General features: G+C 36.1%; 3 protein-coding genes across 10 annotated transcripts in view; 1 reads left to right on the top strand and 2 right to left on the bottom strand.

Moving 5' to 3' along the window:
* The window catches only part of LOC147843705 (uncharacterized), a 999,056-nt gene that overhangs the window by 496,216 nt on the left and 486,187 nt on the right, over window positions 1–16,653 (top strand). The window lies entirely within an intron of this gene.
* The window catches only part of ralgapb (Ral GTPase activating protein non-catalytic subunit beta), a 471,588-nt gene that overhangs the window by 292,523 nt on the left and 162,412 nt on the right, over window positions 1–16,653 (bottom strand). The window lies entirely within an intron of this gene.
* kcnq2b (potassium voltage-gated channel, KQT-like subfamily, member 2b) overlaps window positions 1–16,653 on the bottom strand; it is an 81,950-nt gene that overhangs the window by 29,266 nt on the left and 36,031 nt on the right. For 2 of the 6 annotated variants that reach the window (XM_087258170.1, XM_087258172.1), the window contains exons 6-12: window positions 15,410–15,520; window positions 14,452–14,547; window positions 13,450–13,544; window positions 13,241–13,309; window positions 12,113–12,142; window positions 9,968–10,191; window positions 2,753–2,800 (exon numbers count right to left, since the gene is read on the bottom strand). In XM_087258170.1, coding sequence (XP_087114296.1) covers window positions 2,753–2,800; window positions 9,968–10,191; window positions 12,113–12,142; window positions 13,241–13,309; window positions 13,450–13,544; window positions 14,452–14,547; window positions 15,410–15,520 — 673 coding nt within the window. Of the gene's footprint in view, window positions 1–157; window positions 2,801–9,967; window positions 10,192–12,112; window positions 12,143–13,240; window positions 13,310–13,449; window positions 13,545–14,451; window positions 14,548–15,409; window positions 15,521–16,653 lie in introns of those variants that run through there. The other 4 variants (XM_087258176.1, XM_087258175.1, XM_087258174.1 and 1 more) reach the window with 4 other exon arrangements.

Below are 16,653 nucleotides of genomic sequence, written 5' to 3'. Positions count from 1 at the left end.
AAATAAAACAAAACCTTTAGGTACAATAGTTTACCTTTTAAAGGTAGCACCCCAGCGACAGCTCTTGTACCTTTATTTCTGAGAGTGTATAGCTACAGAATACTTAAACTATTATTGGAAATTTACTGAACAAATTCTGAAGGAAAAAAAATCTGAATCCCAACAAAGTTTTTTTTATTTTGTTTTAAAAAATTATTTAAAGTTTAAAATAATTATTTATGTCTAAATTGCAATGCGATGCCTTATGGTTTCTGAGTAATGCACATTGATAACAGCACCACCTAGTGTCTAAATACACAGCATTTTTATTACACAGATTCCTAATATCCTCAAAATGTCAGCCAAATTCTTTAATACAGACACATTTAAACTCTCTTTACCCTCATAACTAATGAACTTTCATTAATGATATTATTAAAGATGCGGATGGTGTAAAATAAGCACGCGCATCTTAAATTCTCTATTAAAGTCTCACTTTAAATCCAGGCGGTCCTGAGTGATATGCAGTCATCTAAGAATGGAAAATCTTATATCCTGTAGCTTTAAATGGATAAAATTAATAAACGTTTAACATGCTGGATTAAAGTGAGAGATTTAGTCAGACGCTGGAGCTTCACTTCAGATGAAACCCAATTACAAATCATGAGGAATTAAATATTCAAAACCAATACATTTGAATAAAGCATGTAATATGGTAAATGCGTAACGAAGTATGTACTGTATGTTAAAAGACTTCCAATAAAACATATTTTAGATAAACCAGAAAGCCTAAATAAACTTAAATTTCCAATAAAACCTCCAAATAAAACATATTCCAAACAAAACTAAATTAAACCAAACCAAAATAAAAACAAAACAACAACAAATAAAAGACAGAGAATGTAAACAGTAAAATAAAAAAATAAAATTAACAAACCATGTAAATAAATAAATACATTATGTAAATGTACAGCTGACGTCAGAATTATTAGCCCCCTTTTGAATTAAATTTTTATTTTTTTCTATATTTCCCAAATTATGCTTAACATGGTAAGGAAATTTTCACAGCATGTCTGATAATATTTTTTCTTCTGGAGAAAGTCTTGTTTGTTTTATTTCGGCAAGAATAAAAGCAGTTTTTAATTTTTAAAACACCATTTTATTCACCAATTATTAGCCCTTTTAAACTATATATTTATTCTACATAGTCAACAGAACAAACCATGGTTATACATAATACAAGCTGTATAGAAGTGTCTTGAAGAATATCTAGTCTAATATTATTTACTGTCATCATGGCAAAGATAAAATAAATCAGTTATTAGAAATGAGTTATAAAAACTATTATGATTAAAAATGTGTTGAAGAAATCTTCTCTCTGTTAAACAGAAATTGGGGAAAAAATAAACAGGGGCTCTAATAATTGAAGGGGGGCTAATAATTCAACTATCAACTGTATATATAAAATTCAGATATCAACTGTATATATAAAATACAAAAAAGTGAGTGAGCAGACAGGTAAATGTGCTAGTCAAAGTTTTTTTTTTTTTTATTAAAAAATAAAACATTAAACAAAAAACAAAACAAAAAACAACAAGCAAAACAATGAAGGATAATACAAAACTGAACTAAAAATAAACTGAAACAAAAAACGAAACAAAACTAAAACCTAAAACAAAAAAAATTAAGGCTAAACATAAGTAAACAAAATCTAAGCAAAACAAAAAAAATAACTAAAACAAAACTATGAAGAATAAATAAAACAATTAATACTAAATATCCTTAAACAAAACAATACGGATTTATAAAACAAAACTTTAAACTAAATTAAAACAAAACAATAAACACTGAACAAAAGTAAACTAGTAAACTAAAAAAAACAACAAACTAAACTAAAACAAAGAACAAACAACAAAAAAAAAAAACTACGAAAACTAGACTAAACACAACTAAAAACTAAACTAAAGCAACACAATGAAGACTATATAAAACATTAATTTTCTTGTCGGCTTAGACCCTTTATTAATCCGGGGTCGCCACAGCAGATTGAACTGCCAACTAAGTTTTTATGCAGCAGATGCCCTTTCAGCTGCAACCCATCTCTGGGAAACATCCACACACATTCACACACACACTACGGACAATTTAGCCTACCCAATTCACAATTCACCGCATGTCTTTGGACTGTGGGGGAAACCGGAGCACCCGGAGGAAACCCACGCGAACGCAGGGAGAACATGCAAACTCTACACAGAAACGCCAACTGAGCCGAGGTTCGAACCAGCGACCCGGCGACCTTCTTGCTGTGAGGCGACAGCACTACCTACTGCGCCACTGCCTCGCCTACTATATAAAACAATGTATACTAAATAAAACAAAGCTAAAAACTAAATAAACTAAACTAAAACAAAAAACAAACAAAAAATAATAATATAAATGACAAATTACACAAAAAAATCATGCAAAAAAAACAGACTGAACTAAAAGACTAAACTGAACAAAAGACTAAAGTAAACAAAAATAATACACAAAACAAACAAACTAAAGACACGAGAGACTTAATTTAGAATAGATTAATGGAATAATAGACAACAGGCTTCAAGAAAAAACAAACACAAAAACAACAACAGAAAATGAGAAATACATGAAATGCACCAATGAAAGGCTCTCAGAGAAAGAATGAGTGTGTGTGTGTGTGTGTGTGTAATGCAGAGGTGCTGCTGGTCAGATAGACTGAGCTTTAAGATGTGGAGTGGAGCTCCGCTCATCTGACCTGGAGAGTTCCTGTGTCTCAAATCTTCCTCTTGCATCTCAATGAGCACTTTAGCATCAGCATCCAACATAGAAACGGAAAAAAAATCGAGGGGAAAATCATAAACACACACATATGGATTGCAAAGGCCAGCCTTTCCACAAGCTGCCGTCCAGATACTGCTCAAATAGATCGATTAGACATCTACAATTTACAGTAAATGCTCAATAATCTACGCATTCACACTTTGTGGAAAGTCTAACCAAAATGCACAAACATCTGAAAAAAATTGATTTGGGCAAAGATTAATCGCAGTTAAATGTCATCCAGTATAAATGTTTGCTTTTGACATAAGTTTGCATTTGCTCATAATCTACACCACCGGCCACTTTATTAGGTACACCCGTCCAACTGCCTGATAACACAAATGTCTAATCAGCCAATCACATGGCAGCAGCTTAATGCATTTGGCAATGTAGACATGGTCAAGACGATCTGCTGCAGTTCAAACTGAGCATCAGAATGGGGAAGAAAGGGGATTAAAGTGACTTTGAACGTGGCATGTTTGTTGCTGCCAGACGGGCTGCTCTGAGTATTTCAGAAACTGCTGATCTACAGGGATTTTCACGCACAACCATCTCTAGGGTTTACAGAGAATGCTCCGACACAGAGGAAATATCCAGTGACCTAGTAAGGTGTACCTAATGAAGTGGCCGGTGAGTGTACCTATTTATAAATATAGTGTATGCATGTGTGTATTTACGTATACATAATAAATCAATATATATATATAGAATACACACACGTATAATATATCAAAACAAACTTTAATTTTGGATAGGATTAATCGCAATTAATCTTTGGCCAGCACTAAAAATTATACTTCAGTGTTTCAACACACAAAGCCTAAAGATTCAGGCTAAATATGATTGGTATGATAATGAATGTATGCCATAATATATGTCATGCAATCATATACTGTACTCATACCAATCATAAAGCTATCTGAAACAAATGAGACATTTTTACTAAGACAACAATTAGTTAAGTTCACAATTTGTGCACAAAAACACGCTGACAGCAAATCAGACGAAAATAATTATATTGATCACAATACAGAAATCACATGTAATGGCACAACAGAAAGACGGCATAAGTGTGCTTTTACACCTGCGAATCGATTCAGTTGTTCTGAAACAGAGATTACAAATGTTACATTGTTGCTCTTTGCTCTTGGAGCGGTTCACTTTCACACTGCAAAGTTTCTAATCGGACCAAAAGAGCTAAAACAAGTCACGTGTGAGTAAACTCTCCTCACATTGGTCAGAGTGTCAGGGTTTATTTTGCAGCGTCCCGCTCAGCTGTCAGGAGAGGTGGAGGTTTGGTGGTGATTAACAGGGTGCGCGCGCGTGAAGTGTCTGAGGAGAGATGCAGTGAGGAGAGGTGATAAGGGTGCGCGACGATGCCTATTTGAGGACCGGGAGGAAGACGCGAGATTACCGGGAGATCATCACTCATTTGCGGGCATCCGGAGACTCGCGAAACTTCCCGCCCTACTCATAATTCTCTCTTCATATAGCCGTAAGCCTATTACATATCCATAAAACACTGTGATATAACCGCGCTCGGATCAGATCGCTTTCTCACTGCAATCGAACCGCTCCAGGGTTCGTTTCAATCGAGCCGAGACCACCTCATTCAAGCGATCTCGGAGCGATTACTTTGGCGCGGAACAGAGCACGATTGCCCGGTTCACATATGCCAAACGAACCGCGCTAACTGGGCAAACGAGACACGTTCCGAAACAAAAGTGTAGGTGTGAAAGCACCCTGAGAATCCTGATGTGTGAAACTAGTAGCAGATTACATCTGGACTTTATTCAAAATCAATCCAATTAAATATTCATGGGTGCAGATAAATCTGAACGATTCAACAACTAAAAAAAAAATCTCAATTCAGCTCAAATCCAGCACTACTGACTAATTATTCAACCAGATTACACTAATGTTTCATCTAAAATGACTCACAGTAGAGGTTGTGCTTCAGGATATTTGATTCTACTTTTAATAAAGTGACATAATAATCAGGATAGTCCTAATATGAGTCGTACCAAAATCATTCAGACACCAGAAATTCATAAATTTTTCTTCAGCTTAGTCTCTGATTTATCAGGGGTCGACATAACGGAATGAACCACCAACTATTCCAGCATATGTTTCACGCAGCGGATGCCCTTATAGCTGCAACCCAGTACTGGGAAACACCCATACACGCTCATTCACACACTCATAGACTACGGCCAATTTAGTTCATCAATTCCCCTGTATCGCATGTGTTTGGACTGGGGGAAACCGGAGCACCCGGAGGAAACCCACACCAACGCGGGGAGAACATGCAAACTCCACACAGAACCGCTAACTGACCTCGAACCAGCGACCTTCTTGCTGTGAGGCCACAGTGCTAACCACTGAGCCACCGTTCCGCCCCACCAGATATTATTTTTGATAATTGTTGTACTAGTGTGTGCAGGACACTATAGTTTATTACTGTAAGTTAGAGTTCGGGTTATTAAGTCAAACTTAAGTAAACTGACAAATTAAAGCTAATAACTATTTATATATTGACTAAGCAGAAAGATCCAGACATTTTGGAAGGAAAATTGAGATCCCTTCTGGAGAATCTTATAATGAATAGATAAGAAATAAATGACGACAAGCTATTAAATTATTATAAGACAAAGCAAATCTGAAGTGGAGATACAGTGAAGCAGATTAGGTGTGCCTCGCTTTATATTAACTCAAGGGCCAGGAGTGCATTATTCCCCTTATTATATGGTCTCCTCAGCTAAATCTGGTCTGATTTTACAACGTCACGGTCTAAACCATGGGTGTCAAACTCAATTCCTGGAGGGCCGAGGCCCTGCACAGTTTAGTTCCAACTCTGCTCCAACACACTTACCTGTACACTGAAAAAAATTATTCAGAGATGATTCCTTGGATTTACTAAATTTTTTTACGTAAAGTGGTTGTAAACAATTTATTTGTGTTGAATTTAAACGAAAAAATTTAAGTTGAACATTATTAAACCTAATTTGTTTGTTTAAATTCAACACAAATAAATTGTTTGCAACAGTTCTGCATGCAACACTTTTTTCAGTGCAGGTTTCAAACAAGCCTGACGGACTCAATTAGTTTGATCAGGTGTGTTTAATTAGGGTTGGAACTAAAGTGTGCAGAGCTGCGGCCCTCCAGGAACTGAGTTTGACACCTGTGGTTTAAACTATCATATTTATGCAGATGATATTCAACTTTACTCTGTATGTACACCTACCACATCCACCCAAATGGACAATATCTCTGCTTGTGTGAAGGATATTAATGATTGGCTCACCTCAAATTCCCTGAAACTCAACATGGACAAAACTGAGATGATTTTTATTGGCACCCCAGCAATATTTCCACCAGTTTCTTCTGTGAGATTGCTGGCTCGCAAATTAAAACATCTACTTCTGTAAAAAAATTTAGGTGTAATATTCGACTCCACACTCTCTTTTCATTCATTCATTCATTCATTCATTCATTTTCTTGTCGGCTTAGTCCCTTTATTAATCCGGGGTCGCCACAGTGGAATGAACCGCCAACTTATCCAGCAAGTTTTTTACGCAGCGGATGCCCTTCCAGCCACAACCCATCTCTGGGAACTATTGACAATTTAGCCTACCCAATTCACCTGTACCGCATGTCTTTGGACTGTGGGGGAAACCGGAGCACCCGGAGGAAACCCACGCGAAGGCAGGGAGAACATGCAAACTCCACATAGAAACACCAACTGAGCCGAGGCTCGAACCAGCAACCCAGCTACCTTCTTGCTGTTAGGCGACAGCACTACCTACTGCGCCACTGCATCGCCCACTCTCTTTTCAGTCTCACATTAAATCTGTTACTAAATCTGCATTCTTTCGTTTACGTCGCATTTCCCAACTGCGTCCCTTCATCAGTAGCAAGGATACTGAGACTGTCATCCATGCATTTGTCTCCTCACGCATCGACTACTGTAATGCTCTTTTCATTGGTCTGCCTGCCAGTGTAACCCCGCCGGTCCTACTCCACCCAACCCGCTCCGAGCTGGTATCGAACCGGCGACCTTCCGCATGGCAGTCGGTAGCTCTAACAAGGAGGCTATAGACCATGGCCTCTAGCATCTGTCGCTAGAGCACCTTTAGAGGTCAGAGGAGTAAGGTTTACCTGCACAGCACTTACTAGCTGGCCTCCGTTACATTCACCCCCCTAAACCTCACTCCCATCCGGGTCACGGCACCAATGTAACCCCGTTGATCCTACACCACCCAAACCGCTCCGAGCTGGTATCAAACCGGCGACCTTCCGCATGGGAGTCGGTTGCTCTAACAAGGAGGCTAAAGACCATGGCCTCTAGTGTGAGTCGCTAGAGCACCTTTAGAGGTCAGAGGAGGGAGGTTTACCTGCACAGCACTTACTAGCTGGCCTCCGTTACACCAGCCTCATCTCCAGATTACAGTATATTTAAAACTCTGCGGCTAGAATACTCCCTCATACCAAACGTTCTGCTCACATAACCCCAATCCTGTACGACCTCCATTGGCTCCCAGTTGCATACCGCACTAAATTCAAAATTCTCCTCCTTGCATTTAGATCCCTAAATAGACTAGCTAGCCTATCTCTGCAACATGCTTGTCCCCTACACCCCAACTCGTTCATTACGTTCCGCTGACTCTGGCCTTCTCGCTGTCCCTCGGTACCACCTCTCTTCAATGGGGGGCAGATCATTTAGTGTTATTGCACCCAAACTCTGGAACTCTCTACCACGCTCACTCCGCTCTGCTAATAATATCTCTGAACTCAAATCCTTACTTAAAGGGCCATGAAACCCCCTCGTCTCAGCAGGGTGTTTTCACACCTCTATTTTGGAAAAAGTCTGAAAAGTGGGCGTGTCCAGCTCTGTTTAGGGGGGAGTGTCAGAGGAAGAAAAGAGGCTTGGTGTGGGAGTGTCTATTTGGGCACGCGCTGACTTTCAGAGTCAAAACACACAACCACAGCGGACAATGTGACTGTGTTTACACGGACATCTGTAGTCGAATTATTTGCCAAATTATTAAATGGTGGACTTTAACTGCAGTTTGGCTCTTTCATTCAGGGAATTCATTCATGTCCCTCGTGACAAATGAGATATTTGATTCGAGGAGCTGCTGTAAGCGTGTATTTTTCATGCAATGTTTGATACCGCACGGCGAATGAGAGAAAAAAACCCTCAGCATTTCTCTGAACTTAGATGCACACGACAGGTAGCGTCAGAAAGCCGAGTGTGTTATTCCGGTCACAAAATCCAACACGAGGTTATAGTTTGGTTGTAACTGTCATTGCTAACTTGTTTACACTCGGTGCAATAGTTTGTTTGATACGAATAAAATACGAACTGAATAAACAAAGAGCACTGGTCGCTCACTTACCAAATCTGTAGAGACAGGACAATCACCAGCAACTAGAGCCGCGTCTTTATTTAGAGGAGACTAAAGCGAATCCGGATCTCAGCGTTTGCAGATGAGAAACAATAATCCTCCTTAGACACGTAAGTTATTGTTGTCGAGCGTCGCGTACACTGTTAATCCACACGTGAGTCTGAGCTCTCACAGAGAGAAAATGAAAACAAAACTTCACTGCAGCAAACTATAAAAGCAACACTTCACGCTTGTTTTGCCAACACAACGTGGCGTCTCTGCCGTCTAAACACTGTGACAGTAATGAATATTAATGAAGTTGCAGAATAGAGCGCGCTGATTGGTTTGAACCAAGCCTTACTCATGCATTAATGCATCACACTGTAAGATGTAATAAGACTCACTCTGGCGCAGACGTCCAGTCCGCACGCTGGAATACACGCTATTATGTCATGACCGTGACGCCGCTTCAAAAATTAGTTTCAAACAGGAAGTACAAATTTGCTTGAAATAACGCAAAAACAACCAATTTACACTTTGTAGTGAAATATAGGTGTCCTAATAGTGTTTTTAGCAGTGTGGGACACATATACCACTGTCAACAGCTCAACACATGTGTTTTGGTGTTTCGTGACCCTTTAAGACTCACTTATTTTCTGAATGCTTCACTTCTGATCTGCCAAACTGACCACTTTATCTGATCCCCCTTCACTCTGCTCATTTGTCTCTCAGGTCTTGTTTGTGTAATTCCAGTTTGTTGTATTTGACTTCAGGTATGTTTGTTTATCTTTTTGTCGCATTCCTTGTAAAGTGTCCTTGAGCTCCGGAAAGGCGCTATTTAAATAAATATTATTATTATTATTAAATCCACAGTTCAGATGCTGTATTTGAGACATTTGTCTGTTTTTTAATTAATAATAATAAAAATAATTCCTTACATTTATATAGGGCTTTTCTGGGCACTCAAAGCGCTTTACACACAATGGGGGGATCTCCTCATCCAACCCCAGTGTGCATCATCCACCTGTAGGACGAGACGGCAGCCATTTTGCACCGGACCACACACAACACACCAGCTGATTGGTGGAGAGGAGATGGCCATGATGGACAGAGGCGGCCAGAATGCCGGGGTTAACCCCTACTCTTTTTCAAAGGACATCCTGGGATTTTTAACGACCACAGAGAGTCGGGCCTCAGTTTAACGTCAAATCCGAAAGACGGTGCTCACTGAGCAGTATAGAGTCCCCGTCACTATACTGGGGCATTAGGACCCACACAGACCGCAGGTTGGGCGCCCCCTGCTGGCCTCACTAACACCACTTCCGGCAGCAACCTAGCTTTCCCATGTGGTCTCCCATCCAGGTACTGACCGGGCGAAGCCCTGCTTAGCTTCAGTGGGCGACCATGTGAGAGTTGCAGAGAGCTAGCTGCCGGCAATAAGCAATACGTTTTTGTCCTCAAACGTCTCCTGTGTGTAGCTCTAGTTTCTTCCACATCCTCTCCAAAGCCTTCTGTTGTGTTTTGATGTGATTTTTGTTTGTCGTATGATATAAAGTCCTGCTGGAACTACTTTATCTGTGCGTTTATCTGAAAATAACTGCACTCCTCAGAATGCTCATCAGCCAATCAGAATCAAGCATTCAACATCCGTGATAAATGAAGGTGTCTGAATAATGTTTGGTTTGACTGTATGTACATCTGAAACCAGGACTGAAGCGCCGAACAGTACAGAAGCACACATGAGGGTCTGCTTTTTCCCTCACCTTCTGAATTCTGTCGGGACGCCGCTCCTTTAAATCTGAAGGCTTGTCTGGCGCGGTTGCGGTCTCCGAAACTCAGACTTTTGGGCACTTTAGATGGACTGTCTTCAATGCTGTTGGCGCTGGGTGAACGGCGTAGCGACTGCTGACCCTGAGGAGAGTTTTTGCCTTTGGTCGCTGAATTCCTCGGGCTGGAGAACACTCGCTCCTTCAGGCTCACCTTCTGACTGTGAAAAGTACAAGTGTTGGACGGTTAGTGGCTTTAAAGACAAAAAGACTCCATCTGAAACTAAACTAAAGCTCTATCTTGCAATATAAACTGTAAAAAACAAATACATAAACCTCAGCCTATATGTTTGTTAAATGTAAAATACATTTATCCAAGTCAAATCCACTAGAGGGCGCTGTCTACATTTTTGTGAATCTGAAATATGTTACTTAGGGTGAGTTTTGTTGGAAATGTCTGCGTTTTGTTGTATGATTTAAATGACACATCCACTAGAGGGTGCTATTTATATTTTTTGACTCTGAAGTACATTATTTAGGGTATGTTTTGTTGCACATTTCAGATGACATATCCACTAGAGGGCGCTGTTTACATTGTAGTAAATCTGAAATACATTACTTAGGTTACTTTTTGTGTGTTTAAGATAAAAATCCACTAGAGGGTGCTGTATACATTTTTGTGAATCTAAAATACTTTGCTCTGGATACATTTGTTGCACATTTCTGATGAAAAATCCACTAGAGGGCACTGTCTACATTTTAATGACTATGAAATACTTTACTTAGGGTGCATTTTGTTGTACGAGGGCGCTGTCTACATTTTTAAATACGTAAATACGTTGCACTGGGTACATTAATTGCACATTTCAGATGACAAATCCACTAGAGGGTATTGTCTACACTTTAGAGAATTAAAAAAAATAAAAATAATTATGCCACATTTTGGTGTGTTTCAAATGACAAATCTACTAGAGGGCACTGTCTACATTTCTGTGAATCTAAAATGCATTACTTAAGTTACATTTTGATGTACGCTTCAGATGACAAATCCACTAGAGGGCGCTGTCTACATTTTGTGAATTTTAAATATGTTGCACCTGGTACATTTTGTTGCACATTTCCGATGACAAATCCACAAGAGGGCGCTGCCTTTTATGTAGTTTTGCAAATCTAAAATACGTTTCATATAGTACATTAATGTTATATAGTTAATTTGTTTTGCTTACCATAACATCAATTATATACATACAACAAAAATATTTAGGTCTGTTTAAAAAAGTTGTGCACCTGAATTGCACATAAAATATACCCAGCTTTATATAAACTAATAAACTTAATGTGATGGGAATGTAATTGCGGGTCAATAAATGAATATTACATGCAGGATTGATGCACTGATAAAATAATCATGTTTCATAATGCATTTATTCAAATTAGTCATTAGAATACATCAAAGGTATATATGAAATTAAAACAAATTCAATATATATTAATGGTAATACATAAATGTAGTGACTGCATTTAAATCACAGAATCTGACCTCTTTATTATGCATGACGGACTCAATAAATGATATTAAGATTATTAGTTAAAAACTTTGTAAAAACTTTGTAATACAGATGCAATACACAAATCTTAAATGTATGATATAAATTTATTTAGTTTACTGTGCAAAACAGCTACATGAAAATGATCTTGTAATAAGTTTTTTCTTCAAAACGGTTACATAAACTACCATATTGTTCTTCATATGTAACGTCATATTAATTCAATTCACAGTTATTTATGAATGAACTACTATTCTGCACTACATTATGCATATTAATGAATGTTATTATGAAGCGTCTGGCTCTCATCACGACATGTGTTTGAGGGTTTTGCTGACATGTAGGCGGATGTATTGATGTGCATTTGTTTTATTAAACGCTCCACATCTGTCTACACAAACAAGGCCGCAGTAGTACACACATAAGCAGACATGAGTGATGAGCTCATTGATGTCGACATGCATCGCTGGAATGCTAAAATATTTGCTCACAAACAACCCTGAAGCACATCCTGCCTGACCACAGCATGCATGCAAATGAAAACTAAACATTGCAGAAAGAGTATTCATTATTTTGCATTGTTCATGATTTGTACCTTGGTGAAGGCTCCGGTTGGGCTTCCTTCCTGTAAAGTGAACAGAATTATGTTTATAAGAATTGACAGATAACAGTAAACTCCTTTTTTAAACTATATTCCAGTCAGTGCTTGTTAAACTACTTTCAAAAGAGTCTTTTATTAATAATAATGACAATATAACTGTATTTAAATAGTTTTTCTTAATAACTATGTTTGAAAAGGTAATTCATGTCTCAGTGATTTAAGTACTTGATTCAATACTAGCGTTTTTACAATAAAAATATATTAAAATATATTAAAATTATAATTAAAATATTTATTTATTTATTTAATATATTTTAAATGTAATTGATTTTATTTTATCACTTGACGTTAAACAAAACTAATATATATATATATATATATATATATATATATATATATATATATATATATATATATATTAGTGCTGTCAAAATTAGTGCGTTAACACAAATGATTAATTTGAAATAAATAAAAAATATAAAATAAAATAAAAAATTATGCACACACACACACACACACACACACACACATATATATATATATATATATATATATATATATATATATTAGTGCTGTCAAAACTAATGCGTTAACTAGTTAAATGATTGACAGCACTAATATATATATATATATATATATATATATATATATATATATATATATATATATATGTGTGTGTGTGTGTGTGTGTGTGTGTGTGTGTGTGTGTGTGTGTGTGTGTGTGTGTGCATAATTTTTTATTTTATTTTTATTTTATATTTTTATTATTATATTTATATATATATATATATATATATATATATGATATAAGATAAAAAAGTAAATATGAAATTAATTAATATTTTTATTATCATTTAAATACTTTTATATATTATATAAAAATATATAATTATAATATAAAATAAATATATATATATTTTTTTGATTTTTCAATTAAACAAATAATTAATTAAGCAAATGAAATATATATTTATGATAATGTATTAACTGTGCATTTCGAGCACAGCATCTGACCTCTGTACTTATGCATGTCTGACAAATATGAATCCTATTGAGATTATTAGGTTATGTTAAAACTTTGTAATACAGATAAACAAAAAGCTGAATATATGGTTTGAGCACCTGAAGGAGAGGCCGGATTTACTCTTGAGGTTGCGGAGCAGGTCGAGTTGATTCAGCGGAGGGATGAGTCTAAACAAACAGTAGAAATGTGTTAAAATGCAATGCTGACCAAATGTCTTGCTCTGTTAAAAAAATCACTTGAAAATATTTTTTTAAAAGTCAAAATTTAACAGAAGGGCTGATGATTTTGTGTTTGACTGTAAATGTACCTGTACATGGGCACTGAAATGGTCCTCTCATAATAATCCCATGTTGAATAGAGATCCGTACGATTCAGGTTTGTGGCGTAAAACCTCCAGGCAGCCTGAGAGTTAAGATTACAGGTTAACATTTATATATATATATATATATATATATATATATATATATATATATATATATATATATATATATATATATATATATATATATATATATATATAGTGAACTATTACAATCCTGCTGTAATGTGTGTGTGTATATATATATATATATATATAAATATCAATATATACACATTATAGCGGGATTGTAATAGTTCACAAAATTTAAACCAATAAAAAAAAAAACGTGTTACTTGAAATGAAAAAAAATAATTAAATTTAATATATAATAAACTTAAGTAAAAGGAATAAATGAATATATAGAGGAGTAATTTATCAAAACATTTAAATTCATGCAGGTTTAGATTTGTTAAATATGTATGTTCGAAAGATGGGGAAAATGTCTTTATAAAATGTATGGATGGATAAATATTTGCTTTCGAGATTGTGTATTTTTTACAGCTTTATGATGTTTAATGAATACAGTTTGATCTGACATACATTTTGCATTAATATACTTTAAATGGATGCATGCATGTGTAAAGTAGGTGATCAAATTATTAGTATAATAATAAACACCTGCAGTTGTTTGTAAATGCTTAAAAAATGAATAAAAATAAATGAATACAACTAAATTCAATTTAATTCAATTAATAAAAACAATATTCAATAAAATTTAAATAAAAAACTAAAATTAAATTAAATTAAAAAAAAACTAAATTAAATGATATATTATTAAATGAAGCAATCTTTTAAAACTAAATAAATAAATTAATAAAATACAAAAAAGAAAACACAATTTTAATATAATAAAATATTCATGAGGTTATCATAAAAAAAGTGAGAAAAATGACAGATATATATAATCCAACATGACCTGAGAATCTGCTGTATTTATGTGTGTTTTACCTGGATGAGTCCTGCTGCAGGATTTCTGCGTTTCTCAAAGTGTTTCTGCCGATGCTGTTCCTGAACTTTCAAGGCAAACCCAGAACCCAGAATTCCCTGCAGAGCATTGCACATCCTGGTTAACAATAACCGGACCTACTTTTTTTTTTTTTTTCAAGAAACTGAGCCGTTTCGTCTATTATCCGGCACTACAGAGTACAGCCATGACTTGACACATCCTGAAATAATCTCTGCATACAGTTGAAGTCAGAATTATCCGCCCTCCTGAATATTTTTCCCTTAATTTCTGTTTAGCGGAGAGCAGATTTTTCAACACATTTCTCATTCAGTTTTAATAACTCATTTCTAATATCTGATTTCTTTTATCTTTGTCATGATGACAGCACATAAAAATAGACTAGATATTCTTCAAGAAAATAGTTTTCAGCTTAAAGTGACATTTAAAGGCTTCACTAGGGTAATTAGGGTAAAGTTAGGGTAATTAGGCAAGTCATTGTATAACAGTGGTTTGTTCTGGAGACAATCCAAAACTAATATCGCTTAAGGGGGCTAATAATATTGACCTTAAAATGGGTTTAACAATTTTTAAAAACTGCTTTTATTCTAGCTGAAATAAAACAAATAAGACTTTCTCCAGAAGAAAAAATATTATAGGAAATACTGTGAAAATCCTGAATCTGTTCAACATCATTTGGGAAATATTTGACAATAATTTTTTTTTTACAAGAGCGCAAATAATTTTGACTTCAACTGTGCATTCTGCATTCATATGCTCAGTATGGATGAATACATGTGTAAAGTAGGCGATTATTGTTATAATAATAATAATAATAATATTAATAAAAAAAATAATAATGATAATATGCTAGTTTTGTTATTTCTGTATGCTTAAAAAATTTGATTATTTAAAAACAATGCATATTTTAGTTTTAAAGGAATAATTAGGTATTCTCCTCACCGCCGGCAGAGCAAAGAAGGAGACGCCGATGAGTGTGAATGTGGCGGCCAGCAGACGACCATTCCAGGTGATGGGGTATTTATCACCATAGCCGATGGTGGTCAGAGTGATCTGAGGACAGAAAACACAACAGATCCTGATCATTTTACATCATCCATCAATCCATCCATCCATCCATTCATTAATTTGTTTATCCATTCATCCATTTATCCATTCATCCATCCAGCCATCCATCTAAATATCTTTCCGTCTATTAATCTATCCTTCCAAATCTATCCATCCACCCATCTAAATATCTATCCATCCATTAATCCATCCATCCATCCATTCAGTCTATATCTATCAATCCATCCATCTAAATCTATTTATCCATCCAAATATATTTATCTATAAATCTATCCATATATCTATATAAATTTCCTTCCAACCATTTATCTCTCCATACATACAACTGTATCTATCTATATCTAACTATATCTAAATCTGTCCATCCAACCAACCATCTAAATCTATCCATATATCCAAATTTATCCATCCGTTCATACATACATCCAAATCTATCTATCCATCCATGTCAAAATATATCTATCCATCCATCCTAATATTCATCTATCTATATCCATATATCTACCTAAACTTATCCATTTATCTGAATCTGTCCATCTATCCATCCATCCATCCATCCACCCATCCATCCATCAATGCATCCATCCATCCATCCATCCATCCATCCACCCATCCATCCATCAATGCATCCATCCATCCACCCACCCATCCACCCATCCATCCATCCATCCATCCATCCATAATGTTTCTATCCATGCATCGATCCATCCATTCATGCTTCCACTCATCTAAATCTATCTATCATCAATGTATTCATCCATCCATCCATCCATCACTCCATCCATCCATCCATCCATCCATATAAATATATCTATTCTTCAGTGTATCCATCCATCCATCCCTCCCTCCATCCCTCCATCCATCCATCCATCCATCCATCCATCCATCCATCCATCCACCCACCCACCCACCCATCCATCCATCCATCCATCAATGCATCCATCCATCCATCCACCCACCCATCCATCCATCAATGCATCCATCCATCCATCCATTAATGTTTCTATCCATGCATCGATCCATCCATTCATCCTTCCACCCATCTAAATCTATCTATCATCAATGTATTCATCCATCTATCCATCCCTCCATCCATCCATCCATCCATCCATCCATCC

The sequence above is a fragment of the Danio rerio genome, chromosome 6 (assembly GCF_052040795.2).
Source record: "Danio rerio strain M-AB ecotype USA chromosome 6, GRCz13ab, whole genome shotgun sequence".
NCBI classification, from domain to species: Eukaryota; Metazoa; Chordata; class Actinopteri; order Cypriniformes; family Danionidae; genus Danio; species Danio rerio.
Note: the sequence above shows the minus strand (reverse complement) of the source record. Positions and strands in the feature narration are given on the sequence as shown.